Source organism: Lacerta agilis, chromosome 1 (genome assembly GCF_009819535.1).
Source record: "Lacerta agilis isolate rLacAgi1 chromosome 1, rLacAgi1.pri, whole genome shotgun sequence".
Taxonomy (NCBI): domain Eukaryota; kingdom Metazoa; phylum Chordata; class Lepidosauria; order Squamata; family Lacertidae; genus Lacerta; species Lacerta agilis.
Window position 1 is genome coordinate 105,519,747 of NC_046312.1, and position 23,565 is coordinate 105,543,311.

Here is a 23,565-nt window from a genome sequence, read left to right on the forward strand (position 1 = left end):
GGACCATTGCTTCGATGATTCTAACAACCTGGCAATCCATGGAGGCAGGCACATTAGGGTGAAGAGGCACTGACCAACACAACTCAGTCTGCCTTCAACCAGCTATCACCTGCCCACCTTCCGACTTACATCCAGCTCAGGGGATGGCAGCACTGCCTGTCAGCTTCATCCTTCTAAGTCTCATTGTTGCCCTTGAAGAACTCTAGCTCCACCTGCTGTTGGCCTCCTTGCCTTCCAGTTCCAGTAGGCAACAGCCACCATTGCTAGCCATAGCCCTGATTATGTCCCTCAATAGTTGAAAAAAAATGAAACCTGCAACTCACTTTTACCTTATGTTATGCCGACCCATCTACCTGGATTCCTCTCTTCTCCCTAAGCGAGTTCATTTTCATTTTCATAGAACACTTTCATATAACATTTTAGGTAACTAGAGTTTGGAAAATGAAAGGGGAGGTGCTTTCTGATTATGTAAACAATGGTTCCCCTCTATATGCCATAGCTTCTGTACTTGAGAAATGTTTTAACTATACAGTGAACACATTTTTAAAGGAATACAAGGCATGAGTGGCAGTAAAACGACCAAATCAATGCAGAAGAATTCGGTACCAAGCTTGTTTAATCAGAGATAAGTCCCACCAAGTTCAGTAGGATTTACTCTCCTGTAAATGTGTTTAAGCATTGCAACCTAAAGCCATGCTCACAAAATCAATTTAGATAGACTGAACAGGAGTATGGTTGGGGTGGCTTGGAGATCCAATAATAGACCCTATGCATAAGCAAAGAATTGGGAGCCATTTTCCTTCAGGGGGTGCTTCCAGATGAGGGCTTAATATTGTAAATTGGTCACTGAGAAGTAACAAATGAATTGTTACCCAAAAGGGAAAATCTGGATTAAATTGGTGGCGGTGTGTCGGGGTATGGGTGCTGGAGCTCCTCGTGCACGGCCTTGGGCTGGTTATGCACGAGGTACCAGTTGCGGGGAAAGCGGCCAGCGTTCCGCGTGCTTTTGAGCACGGTCGCCGGCCAAGCCTCACAGTCTGAAGGATGATGAGTAAGCCAATTGAAGACTCTGGTGGTGTGTGAGTTCCTAATTGCCTTCTTTAAAGAAACGTTGCCTCGTGAAATAAAATATGTACCCTGACTCTGAATAGACGGACCAATTTACAGAAAATTAAAAATTTTACTTTACTCCCCCCGTTAACCCCAAAGGAAGACAGACACCGGTTGTATCTTTAGTGGCTTCGGCAGAACCCGCGTAGGCTCGTCCCCTAAGCTAAGTTCTCCTAAGCTTAAAGACCCTGCGCGCCCAATCTTCCGCGAGGCTAACTAAATAAACTAAAACCGAAATATCTTCCGCGGGCCTAACCCTAGGCTAACCTATAAGAAAACCTAACTAAAACTAAAACCGAATGATCTTCCGCGATCTAACTCTAACTAAAGAAAAACCCATCCAACCCATCCAACCCGCTCCTGATCCCTTAAACTAAACTTGACTTCAACTAAAACCCAACTAAAAGAACATAAGAAGAACGTGCGGTCTCCGCAAAAGAAGAACGTGCCTAAACCCAAACTGAACGTGCCTAAGCGGGGTGCCTCTGCCTTTTATTAGGGAACAAACGTGACATCATCATTAGTACTTTAACCAATAAAATCACTGTTGCTGCCCTCCAAAAAGGCGGGAAGCAAGTTTAACGCTCATTAACAATTTTGAACATGACCGGATCTACAAAATAAAGGCGGATTAATCTCATAAGTGAACCACACTATTCATTCATGCTTTCACTTTCGCTTTTACGCGCAATTATACCAAAAGTAGACCTCGAAAAACTTATAAAATAACCAAATAAATATGAATCCATGGCGGATCCGTGAAACGTATTCCGACAGCGGTGGAAATATAGCCTGGCCTTTTGATGCCAATGACATAATGAGGACACACTGCAAAGAACTTGAATGCATGAGGAGCAGCGATCCCACAATCTATATCCATTTAGAAGTACCTTCAGTTCCTGTCCACATGCACAGAGTGTCCTGAACTCCTGCCTGGCTTTCCAGGCAGCAAATCAGTATGTCAAGTCCAAAGTCTGGGGGTCAAGCCACACAAGCAAAGTCCAAAGGTCAGGAAATGCAGTCCAGGGTCAATCCAAGTAGCCATGCCTGAAGTCCCACAGTCAAGATACAGTCCAGAGTCAAACCCAAAGCACAGTCCTGAACCACAGTCCAGGAGCATCCAAGCCAAGATCCATCACCATGGGCAATTGAGCAGACACAGTACCTCAACTCTGCTTTTGTACTTTGCAGGCTGATCGCAGTATCTGGGCTTAATGAGGCATGTGACCCTCACCTGTCCTAAGCCTACTCCAGCTGAGGAATCACACCTTCTCCCATAGCTAGTGAGCCCCATCTGGCCGGCTAGGGAGCTGGGCTGTGGGCCTTGCCTGCCTCAGCCTCCTAGAGCACGACTCCGACTGCTCCCTATTACTCAGTGCCCGCCATGTTCATATGAAGAAGGGTCCCTCTGGCTTTGGTGACAGGTCCTGCTGCTCTGGTTCCTATGTATTAACCTCTATCCCCTCACCATCCTCCATCACCCTGTGAGTACTTTCTTCCCCATCCTTTGCTTGCCCCGGTGTGTCCCAGATTTGGCTGCACCTCATCGGGATCCTCTTCTTCTTCCCCACCTTCCTGCCAACTCATGACACAGAGCCTACATTTGTAAGGATGTACAGGCTGTGCACATGGTCTATGTATGCAGACAAAATACAAACACATGGAATAAAGACAGATGGATAATCTCATCAAAAACAATGTGATTGCAAGTGAACATCTGTTTTTTTTCCTGGGTTGCATCCAAAATGTTGCAGAGGGAAGACCAAATCTGTCCTTTTGCCTTATCTCATTTTCTGCTGTAGTAGCCCAATAATCGTTCCTTTTGACATAGCTCACAGATGAGGATAGGCCAGCCTCAAACTTTTTCAGTTAGAGAATATGGTGATGATGAAATCCCTGTTCACACATAAGCCTGCGGATGAGGACCCACGTTGTGTGAAGTCTCCAAGTGACTGTAGCAGCTAGCAGCTTTAATAACTGCTTAGGGCCATCTGTAGATTACCCCCTCCCTCCCTCCCTCCCTGGTGGCACATAACTTCTTTCTAGACTCAGCACATAAGAGAGGAACAAGAAAGGAAAAACAAGCAGTGGCTACTTGTTCCTCTTTGCTGCTCCGATTGCCAGAAGAAGCCAGGCTGTGATGGGTGGAGGATAAGAAGACAGACAGCAGTGGTACTGAAAGAAGATGGGGCTGCAGTTTTCAGCAGGTGGTTGTGGTGGTTGTCAGAACTGCTACAGTCACTAAGAGGCTTCCCACCTCATGGAGCATTGTTCACAGGGTCCTGGATGAACCAGGATTCAGATTTCTGACTCCATAAAAGCAAGGTGCACAGTTTAGGTTGAAAATAAGTTAGCTGCATTAACATCATTCCTCCCAGTTTATCAAAGCTAGAGACATGTCAGCTCAGTCAACAAAGAGATCAAGATACATACGTAGTCTTTGGATGAGAGCTCCAGAGTCCTTAAAGCATGCTCCAGTGAGATGGATTTGGTTTGTGTGAATATAATAAGGATTATAATAAATTGTTACTGCTATTTCCTGTAAAATTATTTAAACAGGGAGGAATATATTGTCTCACAAATAATGCGGCACTGTACACTTTATGCTGTAAAATAAAACCAATCATTAGTTTCCTACATGCACCTTCTGCCAATCTTTCTGAGGGTTATAGTCCAATTAGCATGGTCATTTGCAAGCCTGAATCCTGGCCATGCAGAATATATTGTTCAACTTTGTAGCAGGGCATGAATACAGAAGGAGTGAGTTCAAAAGCACGCCAGTGCAAGTAGATAAATAGGTACTGCTGCGGCAGGAAGCTAAATGGTGTTTCCATGTGCTCTGGTTTCCGTCACGGTGTCCCATCGTGCCAGAAGCAGTTTAGTCATGCTGGCCACATGACCCGGAAAGCTCTCTGTGGACAAACACCGGCTCCCTTGGCCTGAAGTGAGATGAGCACCACAACCCCATAGTTAACCATCCAGGGGCCCTTTATCTTTTTTACCTATGTATACTAAACAAGTTATCTTAACTTCTGACCTGATCCCCATCTAATCTGTGCAGCATGGTAATAAGTACACAAGAATGGAAAATCCAGTCTTCCCATTTTGTCTGAATTATGTCTCTACCTGAATTATGACTTGAATTTAGAAGGAATAAGGAGAGGAGAATGATATTTTGCAAGTTTTCTAACAGCTACATCTTGATAACAGCTGGCAATTTTTAATGGGGAAAACGATTTTTGAATGGCACGTGTCTTTATTAGGGAATAAGCTGGGGTGGGTGGGAGTCCTATGTCAAATATGGTAGGGCACACAACAGAAGAGGAGAGAAGAGTAGGACCACAAGAAGACATGAAAGACAAATGATCCCAAGCCAAACAAGCAATACTAGAAATCATGGCACTGCAGAGAAGTAATTGTATACCTGAAATAGCCTATGATGCCAACTAGGCCAAATCTCTGTTCGAAGATCAAGCTAGCAGCACCTTAGCCTCTATGGATCACAGTCTGAAGCACAGTCTGCCACAAGCAGATGCATGAGGGAAGGTGTTTGCAGAGCAAATTATTCTACATGAGTTGGGAACATGAGCCAGGCCACATAGTACACATAGCAGAGGGAGAGAAAGCAATACCACACCAGCTCAAAACCCATTCAGGTGATGAAATCACTGGGCACCAGCATCTCAGGAACCCAACTCTGTAGCAACTTTCATTGCCTCTATAGCAATCTATAGCTATCTTTGTTATTTTAAAAAAATCCAAAAGAGGAAAATGGGAGTATGCCAAGTAGGAAATATGAACAGGTCTATATCTTGTAGCACAAATCACTTTCGCAGCATATGTTAATTGACACTGTTGATATCATTTTCAAGGAAATTTAAACTCCCGACTTCTTCTGAATGAGTTAAATTGGTAGAGCAGGAAAGCCGTATCAGTGAGAAATTTGAAAAAGATCCAGGATATTATGCCTCTTATATTAGATGAATGGAAGGGTGGCAAAGAAGCAGGCAAAGGATGGAAAATAGTTGCAGCCGGTGACTGATTATATATATATATATATATATATATATATATATATATATAAGCAACCCCAATCCTCAGATAGATAGAAGTCAGATTGTCTGAACAGCAGCAGTGTAAAACTCATGTTTTGTTATTCTCCTAAATATGAAAGCTGACCCTTCCTCTCCTTTTTGTGGTTTGGCATGCCTATCCAAGGAGCAGATACATGAGTTTATCTTTAATTTTTCATTTCTCATTTCATTTCATTTTGAACTTGCATACCACATAACTGTACTCAATGTGGTTGACAACCCAAATGTAATAATAATAATAATAATAATAATAATAATAATAATAATAATAATAATAATTTATTTATACCCCGCCCAACACAAGTCACATTGCCACCCTCTAAGTGTTCAAAGTCTCATGAAAAACTAAATTCAGGAATCTGTATATATTTCACACTCCCTCTTACAGACATATATAATATCAACAAAAGATCAGCAAACAATAAAATAAAATCACCCTGTCAACTGCAAGTCAAATAATTGCATTTGGAAACAGCCATGAGATTATGATGAATTTCCAGCCTGCGTCCCCCCATGGAAGACCTTCTCTGACCCTTCACTGCTTCCTCTAGGGGTTCCTCCGTTCTGCCCCTATCTATTCCTATTCTGCTTGCATAGTAACCAGGAGCAGAGCACAGCTCCAGTTTGGTGTATTTCCAAGAGACACAAACCAAATGTTACTTGCAGTTGTGCTTTATGCTTCACGGGAGCTGCATGTAGTTTGTGCTTGAGCATCTGTACCTACATGCAAAACATGAAGTTGAAAAGCGGCTACGGCTTCAGGAGTTAAATCCCAAGTGAAATGTTTCATACCTTTGGCATTTTTATCAGGGCCGGTGCTGTAGCTACAAAGCTGAGAGAATGTGATCTCTACTGGATAGAATTGTGTGGGTGTCGTTGTCCTATAATCCTCTAGAAGTGAACCTATGAAGCCTGTGTCATGGCTTATTAATTCTTTAATGTTTTGCTGTCCCCTCCCCACCCCTCTCTTCTATATGTTGAGCTATATTATTAAGAAATAAGTGGGAAACCAGAGCTGGCCCGTGAAGAAATAATTCCATTTGCCATGATTGGGCATTTTGTACTCCTACCTAATCTTCCCTGGATGTGCTCTCTCTCTTTCATAATGTCTGCTCAGAAACTACTCTGTAGAAATGGAGTAATAATATGAAATGGAATAAATTATTATTATTATTATTATTATTATTATTATTGTTGTTGTTGTTATTATTATTATTATTATTATTATTATTATTATTATTATTATTATTTGTACCCCGCCTATCTGACTCCAAGCAGCAGCAGCAGCTTCCAGCATATACAGAAACGTAATAAAACATCAAACATTAAGAATGTTCCTATACAGGTGCCTTCTAAAGGTTGTATAGTTACTTATTTCCCTGGCATCTGATGGGAGGGCATTTCACAGAGAGGGCACCACTACCGAGAAGGCCCTCTGCCTGGTTCCCTGTAACCTCACTTCTCGCAGTGAGGGAACCACCAGAAGGCCCTCAGCACTGGACCTCAGTGTCTGGACTGAACAACAGGTATACTGGGCCAAGGATATTGGAAGTTGCCTTCCACTGAGTTAGACCATTGGTCTTTCCAGCTTAGTATTGTCTATGCTGACTGGCAGTGATTCTCCAGGGTTTCAGGCAGGGGTTTATCCCAGCCCTACCCGGAGATGCCAGGGATTTAATCTTTTGCATTCAAAGCAGCCACCCCAGGAATCCCCTTCATTGCAACATTATTTGCAGCATGCACATGAGAGGTCGTTCATTTGATGACTTATGGGACCTTACAAAGAAAGGAAGGAAGGAAGGAAGGAAGGAAGGAAGGAAGGAAGGAAGGAAGGAAGGAAGGGCATAGGCATAGGCACTAGACAGGGTTATGGTGGACACCTATGCATAGCCAGGAAAAGAGCAACCCAATTTCAAAATGATGCAAGTTAAATAAAAATAGAATACATCTCATTGTAGTGAAGAATAGCGTGAGCAGGCATCTGCTGTCCAGGTGCTAAGTCCTGAAGGGCAATTTCAAGACAGCATCAAGACTTTCCCTTCTTCTAGCTCTTTTCCCTAAAATCAGGCTTGCATTAGGCAGCACTTCAACTAGAAGGCTGTGTTAAGCAGGATGTGTGGACACTCTGTGACTGATTTGCTGCCTGAATTGGATGGTCTCTGCATGCTCTTGTGGTCCAATACAATTTCCATAGGACTTCTGGCAGATGAGTTCCCACTCACAAACTGAAGCATGACAGAGTGGATAACATGTAAGCATTCTGAAGGAGCCATATTGTTGCAAGCCTAAAGGCTAATACCATACTCTCCAACATTTCTCCGATGAAAATAGAGATGCTCTAAATAAATAAATAAAATAAATAAATATTTATACCCCACCCATCTGACTGGGTTGCCCCAGCCTCTCTGGGTGGCTTCCAACATATATAAAAACATAATAAAACATTAAACATTTTTTTTAAAGAAACTTCCTTATACAGGTCTGCCTTCAGATGGCTCGAGGGTTGGGTAACTCCATACCCTCTAATATTTCTCCCTGGAAAAAAGGGGTGCTTGGAGGGTCTGTAATATGGCCTCTTCTCGGGGCTAGAGAGTAGTTTGCTGACTGATTGTGCTTGCTTAATCATAAGTGCAGATATATTTGGTAGCTGGCAGCTTGTTGTTGTTCAGTCGTTCAGTCGTGTCCGACTCTTCGTGACCCCATGGACCAGAGCATGCCAGGCACCCCTATCCTCCACTGCCTCCCGCAGTTTGGCCAAACTCATGCCAGTCGCTTCGAGAACACGAAACAGAAACAGTTTGGCATTTTACATCTTGCTAGCTTTTTCTAAGAACAACAACAAAAGATTCTCGAGGCACCACTATATGATGATTTGAGTTCTGGTCCTCAAAAGCTTATACCACAATAAATTTAAAGTATGGCTATTGCACCCACACTTACTTAGAAGAGGCCTCACTATAGTCAATCTGATTTGCATCTGAGTAGATACGCTTGGGGATTGCACTGATAATCTCTGAGGTACCACGAGACTCTTTGTTGCTTTGGGTAGCCATATGTAAGCTGTTTCCAGTTCCTCAGACAAAGAATGGAAAGATGAAAGTAACAGAACTGAGATCTGAGCTGCACAAAGCACATCCGTAAGCTCAGGGTGCTGGTATAGCTATATCACTCACAGCTTCATTTTTTCCTGTCTCCATAAATACAGGGCACAAAGAACCCCCAAGCTTCAAATCTTTGCATTTGTTATAGAGGTAAGAAAGAGAGTGTGACATTTGTCAAGTTGCAGAATACTATTAGCAAGTCGGAATGATGTTAGCAACTTGTCTCCTGCAATTGGGTAAGGGACTTTCTTCCACTTTCTGACTAAAATATAGGGAAATAAAATCACTCCGCTGATAATTAGCCTCTGAAGCAAGACTGCTCCATTGCAGATATGATGCACTCATAATAAAGTGCTCAGAGTTAATTAAAGTCTTATTAGCCATAATTGTTTTGCAGTTCAAAATTACATGATGGCATTGGAAATAGATACAGTACAAGGTGTTTGCAAAACAGTGCCTACCTAGAATTCCTTTAGCACGTGTAAGAGCATTTACATTGCCTCAGTGTGAAAATTGCTGGTGTCTCATCTGTGTAAGAGTTTTCATAGCTATTAGTAATCACTGTTGAAAAACAAAGCAGACATTTTACAAGGATGGAAAAGACCTACTTTCATGACATTTAATAGCTTTTCAGTGAAGTGGGTGATTAAAAAATGGGGAAAAGAATGAGAAACAAACAGATCTTTTATTGGCATTAAATAAAATCTACAGACAAAATTGAAAGTGTTGGCCTCTGCTGAATGCTTTCTGATCGTGAGTTTTGTATACGAAATATTGTTTTTCCAACAGTAGCTGTAGAAACAATCAATTACTTGATACTTTGTTATAGGGTGCACACAGATAATCAACTTCCTAAGCCACTGATAAGTGTCCTGGAACCATCACTGCAATTCGGCTAAGTCAGCCAGGACTCTGCTATACTTAATTGAAGAATGCATGTAGGATATGAAACAAAGGTATGATTTTGCTCTAGAGAAGCTGATTGATCTCTCTGATGCAAAGTTGGAGGTGATTACTCTAATTTAAATATAAATACAATACCTCTCCCCACAGTAGAGAAGAGTGTAACGGGGAGAGAGGGGGAGACCTTGGTTATATGCTGCACTGTGCAAGGCCATTTGACACCCTCCCCTCGCAACCCTTACAGCGCCAGCTTAAGCCAGGCTTTGAGGAGGAGGTGTGAGGCTCTGGCAGGGTCCTAGAGCCCTCTTATCTTCTTCCCAAAGCCCAGTAAGCGCTTGTCCAGCTTGGGGAAGGAGGATTGAGTACTCTAGGACCCTGTCAGAGCCATCACATGTCTCTCCTGAAACCAGGCTACTGCCTACCAGGCTTTGAGAAGGTGTCCTCCTTGGCTGTGCACCCAGTGTAACCTCACCACTGGCGCTGCCCTAAATCTGCCTCTGGGGGGCACCCGTGTGCCTGCTCAGTTCAGTTGTGTATGCTGCTATCAGTTGATAGGCCACTTTGAGGCCTCCACTGCTCTTCCTTCTATTGATATTTTAACTGGTCTTAGACCAGACAGCCCTCCAAACAGAGTATATAAAGTTTAGGATGCCAAGATCCTGGTGACAAATGTTTCCACCTTCAACTAATGTATGCTGCACAAGGCAGACCCAGCTTTGTGAAACATGTTGCAAGATTTACGCTAGGGGTGGGCAACATGTGTGGCCTTCAGATGTGATTGAACTGTGATTTCCACCAGCCAAAGCCAGCATAGCCAAGGCTTGGGGGTGACAGGAGTTGCAGTCCAACAACAACAGGAGGTCCATCCTTGCTTTGCAGTGAAGAAGGTTCACCTGTCCCCATTCTAGGCAACAGGAGACCAGCAGACATTGAGCACAGATGGGGAATAATAATTTGGAGCATATTTCTTTTAAAAAAAATAATATTTATGATTTTCAGTTATATAAATTTCAATAATTTCACAGTCATTCTAACATTTCAAAACTCAACTTCCTTCCTCCTCTTTCTGCCATTCCTTAATTTTATTTTTATCATTTCCTGTATATTCTAAATTAACTTAACGCATTCTTTTATTCATCTACTTTAATTATATACTCTTACGAAACTGTAATCTTTGGTAAGATTTTTGGTAATCTTGCCAATGTTCTTATCTATTTACAATTTGTTTGTAAATGTTCAATAAATCATTTCCATATATATATATGTTTGTTATCTTGATTTCTTTCCCCTGCCCCCCTGGTAAGTTTTGCCCTTCCTACATAGTCCCTAAGTTTTTGTATCCATGCGAATAATTTGGAGCATTATGTCTCTGTGAGATACATGACGTAGATATTTCCTCATGGCATTGTGAATATTAAAAATGGGCAGGGTTTGCTGACTATTTTTCCCACTTGCTTGAAATGTGCGGGAGCTAAAGGAGTGCTTGGCATTGCTCCTAAGCAGCTACCATCATCCACAGCAGGCAGTGGTGGCTGGTGCTCATTGCGACTGTGAGGGTGGAAGGCAGGGAGGTTAACAGTAGGTGGAGCCAAAGCCAATGTCGGTCAGAGCCACCCTCTGCCTGGTTGTAAGAAAAAGGCATGCAGGTGTGGGCTAAGGGTGGTAAGGCAGTGTCCTCTTTTGTCCTAATAAACCAGCCTCCTCTAACTGCAGGAGAAACTTTCAGTGGACTGTGCTTCATGCTGGCAATAAAAGTCACACACAAGGTTTGGAGCTAAGAGGAGGGCCCCCTCTTGTTCTTTGGAGGAACCTGGGTTTTTGGATAACACCTCGGTGCCACCATGCAGAAGGTCAGCGGCAGCAACATTAACCTGATCTTCTAACAAAAGGCGTGACTAATGAGACGGCAGAGTGTACAATAGCAATTGCTAACTTTCACCTCTGTGACTCGCGCTCTGTCATTACTTTAACGGTTTTTGAGACGGAGCTTTGTTACAGGCTATTAACCTGGGCAGTGAGCTTGACTGATAAAACGTCACTCAGAACACCAATGGCAAATAGGTGCGACAGGCTAAACTGAAAAGGCTGCGTTGCACTTCACCAAGGTAGCTTTAATGTGGGAGATGAACCTTTATAAATCGAGGGTGCTAAATACTATTCTGAGCAGGGGGTGGGGAGCAGGTGCTGTGTGGAATTCTGGTTTCCACTCCAGGAGATTTTTCAGAATGCAATAAAACACGTGGCTTTAAAAACAACAACAACAACAACAACTCTGGTGCTGACAGTCTTCTAGACTATGGCATGTGAGGGGGTGGGGATTTACCCCCCAAGAAAGGCCATATCCTTTTCTTGGAAACCTTTCCAGGGTCACAGGCCACTTGTAGGCAGGGTCAAAGGCAAAAATAAACCCCTCAAAATTTCACTTTTGTATTGTAAACTACATTATACAAACACACACACACACACACACACACACACACAGTTCTATGCTCGAGCCATTCAACCAAGAGAAATGAGCAGAGTTAAAGGACACATTCCAGCCTGGCAAAAACACTTTTTGGATACAAAGCAGGGCTGAGGAAGGGCATTCCAAGGGTTAGATAGGCAGGCCTGGAGGGTTCCATTTAGCCCCAGAGTCTAGGGTTCCCCACTCCTGGCATAGGACAGGGAATTACTGGAAATTATTGTTGTGCAGTGCCTCAGGTGCCTTTAGGCAGAGAGCCAACTTATATATACTTTTAGGAAAAAATAGGGTCTTCTTAGTGGCTTCTCCCAGACTTTGGAACTCCATCCATAGAGAAGCTAGACTTGCTCCCTCATTGCTGTCCTTCCACTGGCAGGTGAAGACCTTCTTGTTCCAATAGGCTTTGGGGAACTGACTGCTTTTAATGAAAGGGATGGGGCCTTGCTGTTTATATTGCAATTATTTGTATGGTTTAAATAGATTTTTTATATGCATACAATTTTACTTCTAACAATGTTTAAAAACAATTGTTTTTTATATGTTTTAGAGGTTCTCATTTTTATGTGTAAACTATCCTGTGTCCCATCAGGGGAAAAGGTGAGATATAAATAAATACATCATCATCAATAGAAGCCAGTATAGCAAAGAGGCTATAATGCCTCGAAAAGGACACCTGGATTTCAGTCCTCACTCACTCCATGGACTCAAGATGTGGTCTTGTAGGTAAGTCTCTACCATTCAGCCACAGTTCCTTAAATGTAAACTCAGGACATAAGACTTGCCTTGGTGAATCAGATCAAGGGTTCATGTAGACCCACGTCATGGGATTATCACAGAGAAGCCTGTAGCTTAGTAGCAGATGCCATGCTTCGAGTGTGCAAAAGGGGCCACATTCCATCCCTAGTATTACCAGGTAGGACTGAAAGAAGCACTCTGCCTGAAATATACTGTAGGAAGATCGCTGTCAGGGTTTTCTTCCCCCCCTATAAAGAGCTGTTGACTCACAAGGAAAGTCTCTTAGGAGCCATCTCTGATGATCGGTAGAGCTGCAGAATTAGCAGGATTGCAAACTCCTCTCTTTCTCTTTGTGCCATCACATTCCAGCCATCCTTCTGTCCCTCTCCCTGTTTGCTATGAAACATAGCTCATTGGCAGAGCATACACTTTTGCATGCCAAGAGGTCCCAGGTTCAATCCCTGGCATCTCCAGCTAAGGAAGACCCCTGCCTGAAACTCCAGAGAGAAGCTGCCAGTTAGTGGAGACAATACTGAGCTAGATGGATCAGTGGTCTGACTCAGTATAAGGCAGCTTCCTGTGCTCCTAGGCATTTTCTCTTTGTTTGCTTATCACCACTGGACATATTTCTGACTCTCCCTCACATGGTCATTGTAAGGCTGAATAAGATGCATTGTACAAACGATAAACACAATGTGCTGTTGAGTATATAAACTCATTTTCCCCCCTTGCCCTTTAAACTATTGATTAGGAACTTCGGTGATTCTGGGAAGCAAAATTCTGTTTGTTTATCAGATCAACCCTACATGTTGCACAATTCAGCAAAATATGGTGGCAATACTATTTCGCTCTTTGGAATATCAAAAGAACTGTCAGAAGTAATTCTTTCCGGCTGTCATGTTATCTGTCACCACCACGTCCTGCCCTTGTATTCCTCCTCCACAAAATCTCTCCTGTTACGCAGCAGCATTGAGCAACTTCACTCTCCTGTCAATAATCAGACTTCATAGAATGTCTACACTTAGGTACCTCTGACTTTCATCATCTTACAGCGCACCCATCACACATGAAAAGGGCTGACAGGATACAGCGCTCCTTGATTTAAATACACAACCCCCCACCCTCAATCCCCTCACAATTATAGTTTTCATGTCAAAGCTTTACAGCTTTATCACCCCAAGCAATATTTTACAGCTGTCAAGTATGATTTATGCAATAATGGCTTAAAGAGAGAAATGGGAGTCCTCAGAGAAAGAGCTGTCACACATCTCCATGGCAAATAACTTTATTAAAACAAAAATATTGATATACTGCATAAACAGTATCTCCCCTCCAAAGATACCTAATCAGATCAGTCACTAAAGATAAACCGATTGTAGAAAGGATGTTATGAAGCAGATGAGAAGGAACATTGTTCCCCGTTACTCTGAATTTAAATAGCTACTAATGCCTATTGGGCAACTCTGGAAAACACTTTATTTAGGCATAATTGGTTATATGATTTTCATATACAGGTACCTTGGTAATTTAACACACATGCCTTTCCTAAGTTGTGCAGAGTGACTGCAGTCAAAGGGAATGCAGATTATTTAGCTGTCCCATTGAGATGTATGTAATCACCTTTTCTTTTTCTTTTTAAAAGTATTTTTATACATCAAAGTTTGGTCTGTTTTTCAAGTGCTCCTTTTGATTATTCCCCACCACCTTGGTTATTTTACTAATTTCCCATAAAAGATTAGCTCATGGCATGGAATGAAATATACATATAGGCTTTGAACTTTAGACAAATGATTCTATTAGAAAAAAAGGGGGAGGGAACTACAAAAATGATATAGATACAGTTTAAGCAGAGTTCTGTAATGTGAGCCTCCTTTTCCCACAGGGTATATGCATAACTCTCCATGGCGATTTTACATGGACCGTAGAAGTGTTACTCTGCATCAATTTAATTTGACCAATTGCTTGTGGCTTGGCCAACATTAAACCCTCTTATTAAAATCTCCTTTCTTCTGCCTGCTTCTCATGGAAATTGCTTCTTAAAATGCTGGAACATCCCAGGAAGCTGAGAGCCATTTACTGACAGGTAGAGATGTTAACTTTGGTAATTCTTGAATGTGTTAAGAATGCAGCAATTGACTGCATTTTATTTGAAAGGGACTATAGCTCAGAGGGGTAGCATCTGCTTTGCATGCAGAAAATCCTTAGTTTAGTCACCAGCATCACCAGGCAGGACTGAGTAAGAGCCCAATCGAGAGCCCTGGGGAACTGCCGCCAGTCAGGGTAGACAATATTGAGTGAAATGGAACAATGGTCTAAATGAGTTAAAGGCAGCTTCCTAAATTCCAATGATGATGACTGGCTGGATGATTGGTTCATGAAAAACCCAACTTCCAGGTGAAACAATTAACCGAGGTACACTTCAGGCCTGCCAAACTAAGAGACTGGGGTTGTGTTTGTGTTGTTGTTGTTGTTGTTTCAGGGATTTTTTTCCCCACCCAGAACTCAGTTCTGGCACCTCTCAGGTGGGCACCTTTGCCATTATAAGAGAACAAGGTGGTGAGTTCCGGCACCCCTTTTTCTAGAAAAATAACACTGTTGATTATTATTATTAATTCAATTTATATACCACCCTTTATCAAAAGACCCCAGGGTGGTATACAACATTGAAAACACATTACAGAACATCAGTGATGAAAACATAATAAGAAGCATACTGACAGAAAGCCTGGTAATAAAATAGTCATCATAATAACAGTCCTCTCCTTCACACTTTTACAGGTTGTAGATTATTTAATAGCCAGAGGCCTGGCTAAAGAGGAATGTTTTCACCTGGCATCTAAACACATGTAATGATGGTGCCAGGCAAGCCTCTCTGGGGAGCATGTCATAAGAAGCTTTCAGAAAGTTTGAAATTTAGACTGCCTTCCTATAACACTTACCTGAGAGTGAGTTCCACCTGACTCAATGGGTCTTACTTCTGAATATCAGCATTCCACTGATAGTTACCTGCCAACATCTTAAGCATAGAGAAAGAAAGCGTGATTGCTCATCCCAAAGGTTCACAGGGTGAAACATAGTTGCTGCAGTTCTAGAAATATGCACATCCCACTGAAATCAATGGCATGCTTATGTGCATAACAAAGCACATGACTGGAGCTGCTGCAGCTACTGCCATGGTTTCTATTTATTGCTACCGGGACACCACGCTGGATCCATTTCATTAAAAGTCTCAGGGTTTTGCTTAGGATAGGGTTTTCCCCAACACTCCCCTTCAGGGGCCAATACCTGCTTTGAGCTCCTTATAGGGGTGACAGTCCCATTAGCTAGCATTTCCCTGTTCTTCACCAAATTGCTATAAAATATATCAGGCACGGCATCTTCAGCCTCTAGGACCTCTGTCCACCAACTGGCAACCTGTGGACCACACAAAGCCCACAGAGCAATGGTCAGCAAAGAGGGTGGCCTGCACCTGGCCACCCCATTAAATATGCCAGGGACGGGCAGGATGCAGCCCCCATGCCCTTGATTGGCCTTGCAAGTGAGGCCTGCCCCAAATGGAGGGTCCAGCATGGCCAGAGCTGAATGGGAGTAGGTGACTATCCCCTCTGCCAACCACACATTAAGGTGGCGGCCTCCCAGGATGGAGCTCCAAGTGAGTGGATATTGCCTTAGTGTTTGGCACCTGCCTTGCTGTTTTCATAGACAATTTGTTGTCCTGTAGAAAGAGTTATGATTCTCTAGTAGCACCAAGGGCCAAACTCTTTCTTGGACTCTAGTTCTTTTGAGCAAGAGAGAAGCAAAGCAAGGAGAAGCAGAGGGTTGCACTGGACAGAGTGTTAGGTATGAAACACAGAACCCCAGATTTATAATCACCAATCAGCCAAGGTTGTCTTGGCACCAGTCACTGTGTTCACATCTGCATTACAGTTCTAGATATTTTATATAAGTTTAACTGGATCTTGGGAACTGTAGCTTGGTAGCAAAGATGCAAAGTATTCCCCATTAGCAGTTAGGCCCTCTCAGAGAGCTACTACAAAGGAAATGTCCATTCCATTAGTTCAAAGCTACAATTCTAAACACACTTACCACGGAGTAAAATCCATTGAATCTAGGGGGCTGACTTCTGAATTAGCATGCTTAGGTTTGTACTGGATCTTATTTGTAGGAGGCGTGCCTTATCTCTAGGTCTAACCTACATCACAGGGTTGTTGTGAGAATAAATGTTGGGCAACTTTTATATAAGCTGCTCTGAGAAGCCTGGAAGAAGGGCAAGATTTCAAGTATGCTAAAATAAATTAGTAAGCGACATTTGCACCCACTGAAAAGTCACAGCCTTTGGATCAACAGATACATTTTCTTTGAACATTCAGAATGGAATCGAATCCAGAGCTGTTGTTCTGGTTTTGTTTTTTTAAAGGTTCCATATTATACCCTTAGCAACAATAGGAGTAACTCTACACATCGCCCGTGTACCCAAATACCAGTTTGGCAATGCCACCGAGTAGAAGCAAAGAGCCACATGTGTCACTTTAAAGCCTGATTCTCCTCTATCATTGCAGTTCCTCAAATGAATGTAAACAGCAGGCTGGCAGGCCTCCAAAGCTAATTAAAGCTCCAAATTTGAATATACGAGATTACTTTGCATTTCCCCTTTGAATACATGTACACAGTGCAAACAAAAATAGAGTACAACAGGCTTATGCATTATTCGGATTTGTTTAATGTCTGACTTATAATGCTGAATAATCAGAAAAGAAAACTAATTTAAACCTTCGGAAATAATTAGCATCGTCATTCCCTTATCAGGCTGCATCATGACAAATGAACATGCATGCTTATTTTCCTTGCGCTCCCCCCCCCATCAAAAGCATAATGCTGTATTGTTCTTAGTTCATGCCATGACTAATTATGTCAAGTATATTTTAGTCAGCCTGTAATCTTTCTAAAAACAATCGCCAAACTGCCCTCCATCTGAAACAGGTAGACCCTTCTCCCTCATCCATTTTTCCCCTTCTTTTAAAACTCTCTCCAGAGTAATTATTCAGTATTTGAAGCAGTATGACAGGGTGTTTGTTTAAAGCTGATTGTTTCAGGGCAAGACTCTACTGCTCTTTACTTTGACTGCTGAGTAGCTTATTCAGTCAGGTGCCCCTTTTAACCTAAGCGTATGCCTGGGCATGCTTTTTTCCATGATGTGAAACAATCCATACAGATCAACACTCTCACAGCACCGAATCTCCTTTCCTTCATTAAACAGCGGCGTCACTCTCGCGAGGGCAAGGCATCAGCAACACAACAAAAAACGGACACCACAGGTTACATGACTGTCAGAGATTATATGATCAACAATAGCATTGCTTTCGGGTACATTGGTAAGGATATTTCTGTTGGTAGATCTGAAACTAGGAAACACTTTCGGGCGGCAGCTATTTTCTGCTAGGATTCAATCACAAACCTGGAAATTCAGGTTGTGCAGTTAAATATTATTTGGTTGGGAGTTCCAGGGCAGCATGCCTGATCCTCTACCCTCCCAATCAAACTTTTTTTGTGATAAGGAATATGATGCACTGGAAAGTGAGGGGTAGCATGTCCTTGTTGCAAAATCATTTAACCTCCCCACAAACAAACCAGAGCTAATGCTCCATAAATAGCCAACGTCACCTAATCTTCCTGCAAACTTTGTATAAATAAATCAGGATGGATGCTCAATAAACAGGTCATCCCAAAATGACCTCAAATCTCATCATTAGTCGCTATTCAGCACATATACATAAGCCCAGTGTTTTCATCAGCTTCAAGCACACATAATTCCTTGTTTGAATGTAGACACTACATGGATTTTGAGCAAGTCACTCACCAATCTCATAGACTTAGTTTCCCATCCATAAAATGAGACAATATTGATAAATTTCATGAATGAATTCAAGGACAATTAATAAAAAACATACTATATGGATGAATTAGATATGAATTCTAAACTCCTTTGTACAATCTGAAATATAATGATTATAATGGTGATCATCATGACAATAAAATGTTGTATTTTGCCAAAAGAGATAAAAATGCATTCAAAATTCAGCAATTGTTCCTACAGACAGTGACTTCCTAACACATACTAAAACGTGAAAGTGGGGGGGGGGGGAACACAACAAAATCATACAAACACTTGACTCCCCCAGTAAAAGAGTTATTTCTATTCTTTAAAAAAGAAATCACTTCCTGGAATGGAAACTGGAGGGGGAAGTTGAAAATTACCATTTGAAACAACTACCTTACATCACTTTTATGCAAATTCTGAACAAACCCTGCTTACACCAATCCTGAAGACATGTAAACAGAAGCAACTTGTGCTGATTGGAGTGGAGCATGATACCTCAGAGTAAATGCCCTTAGAATAAAAACCTTGTTTCAATGCATATGAAAGAAGCGCAGCTCCACTAGGGTTGAGGTTAACAGTTCTAGGCTTGGGCAGGTGCATTGTATAGGTAAGCCACTATCAAAAATTTTCTGAATGTGGTCTTGCATTATGTGGATGACTGGCCCATTGTATTTACTGCACTTTTATTTTAGCCGCCTTTGTATAAATGCATGTTTCACACAACATAGCATGTCTTATGTTGACTGACTCCTAACAAAACTCTGACCCGTAGCATCAAAGAAGCCGTCTTCCAAAATCAGTTCCAAAGGAAGCCAATTTCTCAAATACATTTTTTTTTAAAAAAAAATGAAACTACTTTACCATCTTTATGATAATAGGTGACTTCCACTTTTCTCTCCTCTGACCCAAGCAAAGCCTGAGCAATTTGGGCAATGTGATGTCTTTTGGTCTCTGGTCCATGAAGAAAGTCACAGGTGCATGGTTTCTGCATGACGTCTGGTCTGGAGAATCCAGTCATCTCACAGAACCCATCATTGCAGTAGATGATAGCACAGTTCTGCACTCTAGCATTAGCAATGATGAATTTTTTATCTGCAATAAAAAAGTAATGCATTTTTCAGTAATTGTGCAACATTTCATAAAAACCTCACAGCTGCCTGTCAGGAGATATTTCTGCATCTGACTGCTACAGTATAGTGAACTTCAGTAGATATTCAACACTACATGAATGTACCAGAGGTCTTTTTAAAAAAATCAATAAAAAGTAGATGAATTAAATCCAAAGTCACCTGGATTGCTGCAGGATTTGATCCAGAAACCTTTATTGCAAAACCTATCAGCAAATACAAATATGACCGTAGCTTTTGTTGTGCTGAAAATGTCCAACAGGGGAAGGCTGGCTAGGATGAATATCCAAGTGGCCTGGAGGGAAGGGAGTAATTCTCAGGCTTTAGTTTTAGATGGGGTTGCTTGCCAAGGCTTGGGAAATAGGCTTCATAATAGGACTCGTAATAGAGGTTGCCAGTGTGGTGCTCGAAGTCACACGTGGGCCAGCAGAGGCCTTCCCAAGCACCAAGAGGGTCTGTCCTCTTTCTGAAACTAGGCTTAAAAGAAGTAGTCGATAGAATGGGTTGTGGGGTGTATATGTGTTTGTGTGTGTGGTGCCCATGAGCCCCGTAAGTTTGGGATTGTGAAGCAAACTCCAGCTTTAATTAAATCCTAGGTACAGGCGGGTCAACAGGAAAAGTGGAATAGGGATGTTTTACTAATAATTTAACACCACTGCAAATAATTCCACAAAAAATAACTAGTGCATTAAAAAAAAAACTCCATTACCTTTTTTGATACCTTGTTGGTTATATTAGTCATCAGTTACATTAGTAATCTGGGGAGCATTGAGAAACAAACCTTTAAAAGACAGCGAACAGTCTATTAAATTTGCAAAAACTTCCATGCTGGTCAGTAGAGAATAGGATTTGATTCCTAGGAAACTGCCTTATCTATTTGTCCATCTTCCTTAGTGTTGCGTAAACTTGGGTCTCCAACTGTTTTCAGACTACAATTCCCATCATCCCTGACCACTGATCTTGCTTCCTAAGGATGATGGGAGTTGTAGTCCAAAAACAGCTGAAGACCCAAGTTTGGGAATTACTGATTCTAGCTTCTAAGTGTCCACTCTGACTGGTAGGCACTCTCCAGCATCTCAGGGAGAGGTCTCTTTTTTCCATTCAGGGTCTCCCCTGGAGACAATTCTTACTTGCCACATAACCAGACAAGTGTCTATTATACATGCTTGGTTTTTACTTGATTCACTGTGAGATGTTACAGTGTAATGGCAACGTAAAGCAAGAAGGAAAACTATTCCCCTCTTCCTGCTTGGGCCACTACTGACCTCCCAGCACTCTCCTGCACAACACTGCCAGCTTAAATGGATGGCTTCCTATATACACGCTGATTGCTGTACAAAATTATGCTACAATTATTGCTCTATAAAATGACGCCAAATTGCAGGGTTAACTTGCAAAGAGCAGCACGTACACTCCAGTCAGGAGCAGCTGACCAAGAAGCAAGTTCTCTTGCTCCAACTGATTTTCCGTTTGTTTCAGACCCAGTGCAAGTTGATAGACTTAGAGCGTGATCCAAAGCGTGCACTGTTGGAATCAAGTCCCTTTGAACTCAATGGATGTCACTCCTGAGTATGTGTGTAGAAAACTGCAACTTTAAGTGTGGAACCAGGCACGTTTCTAGATCACTGGGAGAGAAAATGGTAACCTCAATCATTTTTATACAAAACAAAATAAAAAATTCTTTCCAGTAGCACCTTAGAGACCAACTGAGTTTGTTCTTGGTATGAGCTTTCGTGTGCATGCACACTTCTTCAGATACCATTTTTATACTGTCTGAGTGTAACAATGTATGCTAGTCAGGCATTTCTCCTGAAGCACTCATCCAAGGGTTCTCTCTACCAAAATGACACGGACTGCTCTTTTGTGCTTTTTATTTCTTTATTTTTGCTTAAGCTTCTGTTTTTAATGGCAAGCGCAGCTTTGAAGCCACATCTGTCTTCACAATATGAACCAAGACATGATTCAGTCGCTCACCTGACTTCCCTCCCAAGCTGCATCAAAACAATCACATGGAAGAAATGTGCATGATTTACCCCCGTGAGCAACACAACATGCCATTGTCCTAATGTTTACACCTGGAAGCATGATGGGAAATCCGAAAAGGCTGCAATACACCCTACACAATAGGTTACTCTGAACCCCTTGCACATTCTGTCAGATACCTGTAATTTACAGCTCATCCCAGATGGGGTGCCTGATTATTTACAAGCTTTTTCTTTGTGGCAACTGCAGCTCCTGTCACTCAGTGGTCTCATTATGCACACCCTAGCAGCGATAAATAAACCCACTGACTTTAATGGGCTACTTACATCTCAAAGGGCTGCAGGATCTGACCTTTATTGTGAGCTATGAGTCTATTACAATGAGACAGATTTGCAGTAAATGCATATTAATCCTAAAATATCCTTCAACATATTTTAATTTCACTACGTACTTAAGGGAATGTACATGCACCCAATGCATTGATTCAGTGTGTGGTGCTCACAGTATTAGAGTACCAAACCAGGCCAGGCATTACCTTCTTAAAATCATTGCCTGCATCCAAAGGATAAAGGCTGCAATCCGATGCACACTTAACTGAGAGTGAGTGCCATTGAACACAATGGGGCTTACTTCTGAGTAAACCCTGCATAGGATTGCACTCTAAGGCTGCAACCTCAAGCACATTTACTGGGAACTAAGCGGGTGGTGCTGTGGGTTACACCACTGAGCCTAGGGCTTGCCGATCAGAAGGTCAGCAGTTTGAATCCCTGTGATGGGGTAAGCTCCCATTGCTCAGTCCCTGTTCCATGCGCTGCTCTGGTTCGCCAGAAGCGGCTTAAAAGCGAGATGAGCGGCGCAACCCCAGAGTCCTCCGCGACTGGACCTAATGGTCAGGGGTCCCTTTACCTTTACCTTAAGCTTCTTTTAAATCTATATGAGGTTTACTTCTGAGTAAACATGCCCAGAGTGACACTGCAGGCAAGGCGGTCCACTGCACCTATTTCACAATCTGCTGTTGAAATTAGGAAAAGGTCCTACAGGTCAGGCAGAAATCCAAATCCATAATAGTTAAAGTTTCCTTCTGGATCCTCCTGCTGGAAACTTTTCCATAAACTAATGCTAAACAAGGAGCCTCTGAGAAATAGGGTCAAGGTGGGAAGGTGCATGTTGTTTGGGGATACAGGAAACAGAATCAGACCACTATTCTCGACTGACAGCTGCTGTCCAGGGTTTTAAGCAGGAGGGCAACCTCACCCCATCTGGAGATGCCAGGGATCGAACCTGGCACCTTTCACATGCATGCAAAGCAGATGCTCTGCCCCTGAGCTAGTTCTCTCTCCTGGCATTTCCCAGGACATCCCAATCTACTTCAAACCCCACTCCCGATGGAGAAAAAGGGAGATTTCATAAGCAAGCCTTCTGTACGTTCTGACTCACTTGAGCGGTCCCAAGGTGGGCAGGCAGGTATATATAGCTACAGCAAAGAGTTCACTGCATGACAAGCTGGGAGGAAGAGTTTAAGCGAAATGTTTCGGGACTTGATAGGAAGGATGGGAAGGGAAGCCACCCTGAGACCTGTTCTGGGTTCCAGCTCAGACGTTTCCCGTCAGACAGCCTTTGGCTCAACTTGGCCCGCCTCAGAGCTCCTGCCCTAGACCACCCACACAACCAACCCAGCCCCCTTTCCCCATTCCCCATTGCTCAAGAAACGCCAAGGCTGGCGAAGAACTTACTCTGCCCTTCGAATTTGCGGATGATGGTCCCCAAGAAAGTGTTCTGTGGTGCCACATGACCTCGGCGAACAGGCATGGTGCCCCTCGCGCGTCGCCTTCCCCCCAGCCCAGGCGAGGCGGCGAGGACTCCTCGGCGGCGGCGGTTTTCGCTCGCTCCGTTTCCCGGGCGCGCTCCGCTCGCTGGCCGACTGGCTCTCCGGCGCCTGGCTCTCGAGCTAGCCTTTGCGAGAAAGCATCGTCCCTTCGGGCCGCGGGGGCAGGTCGCCGCTCGCTTAGCTCAGCAGCGCGCCGCCGCTTGCCCTCCCGGACTCAGTTCCATGCTCGCCTGGCGTGGCGCCTCGGGGCAAACCTGACCCGCTCTGGGCCGGGATGGATGGAGTGGGCAGGGAGGCGGCCAGGGGCGCGTCGAGGCGCAGCGCGGCGACGAGGGCGACTCG

General features: G+C 43.0%; 1 protein-coding gene across 8 annotated transcripts in view; it reads right to left on the minus strand.

Moving 5' to 3' along the window:
* Window positions 1-23,282, minus strand: part of KCNH7 (potassium voltage-gated channel subfamily H member 7) — a 271,437-nt gene extending 248,155 nt beyond the window's left edge. For 4 of the 8 annotated variants that reach the window (XM_033166087.1, XM_033166070.1, XM_033166053.1 and 1 more), the window contains exons 1-2: window positions 23,129-23,282; window positions 19,147-19,377 (exon numbers count right to left, since the gene is read on the minus strand). In XM_033166087.1, the coding sequence (XP_033021978.1) occupies window positions 19,147-19,377; window positions 23,129-23,204 (307 nt within the window). In that variant the 5' untranslated portion in view covers window positions 23,205-23,282. The remainder of the gene's footprint in view (window positions 1-19,146; window positions 19,378-23,128) is intronic. The other 4 variants (XM_033166104.1, XM_033166097.1, XM_033166079.1 and 1 more) reach the window with 1 other exon arrangement.
* Window positions 23,283-23,565: the final 283 nt, after the last annotated feature.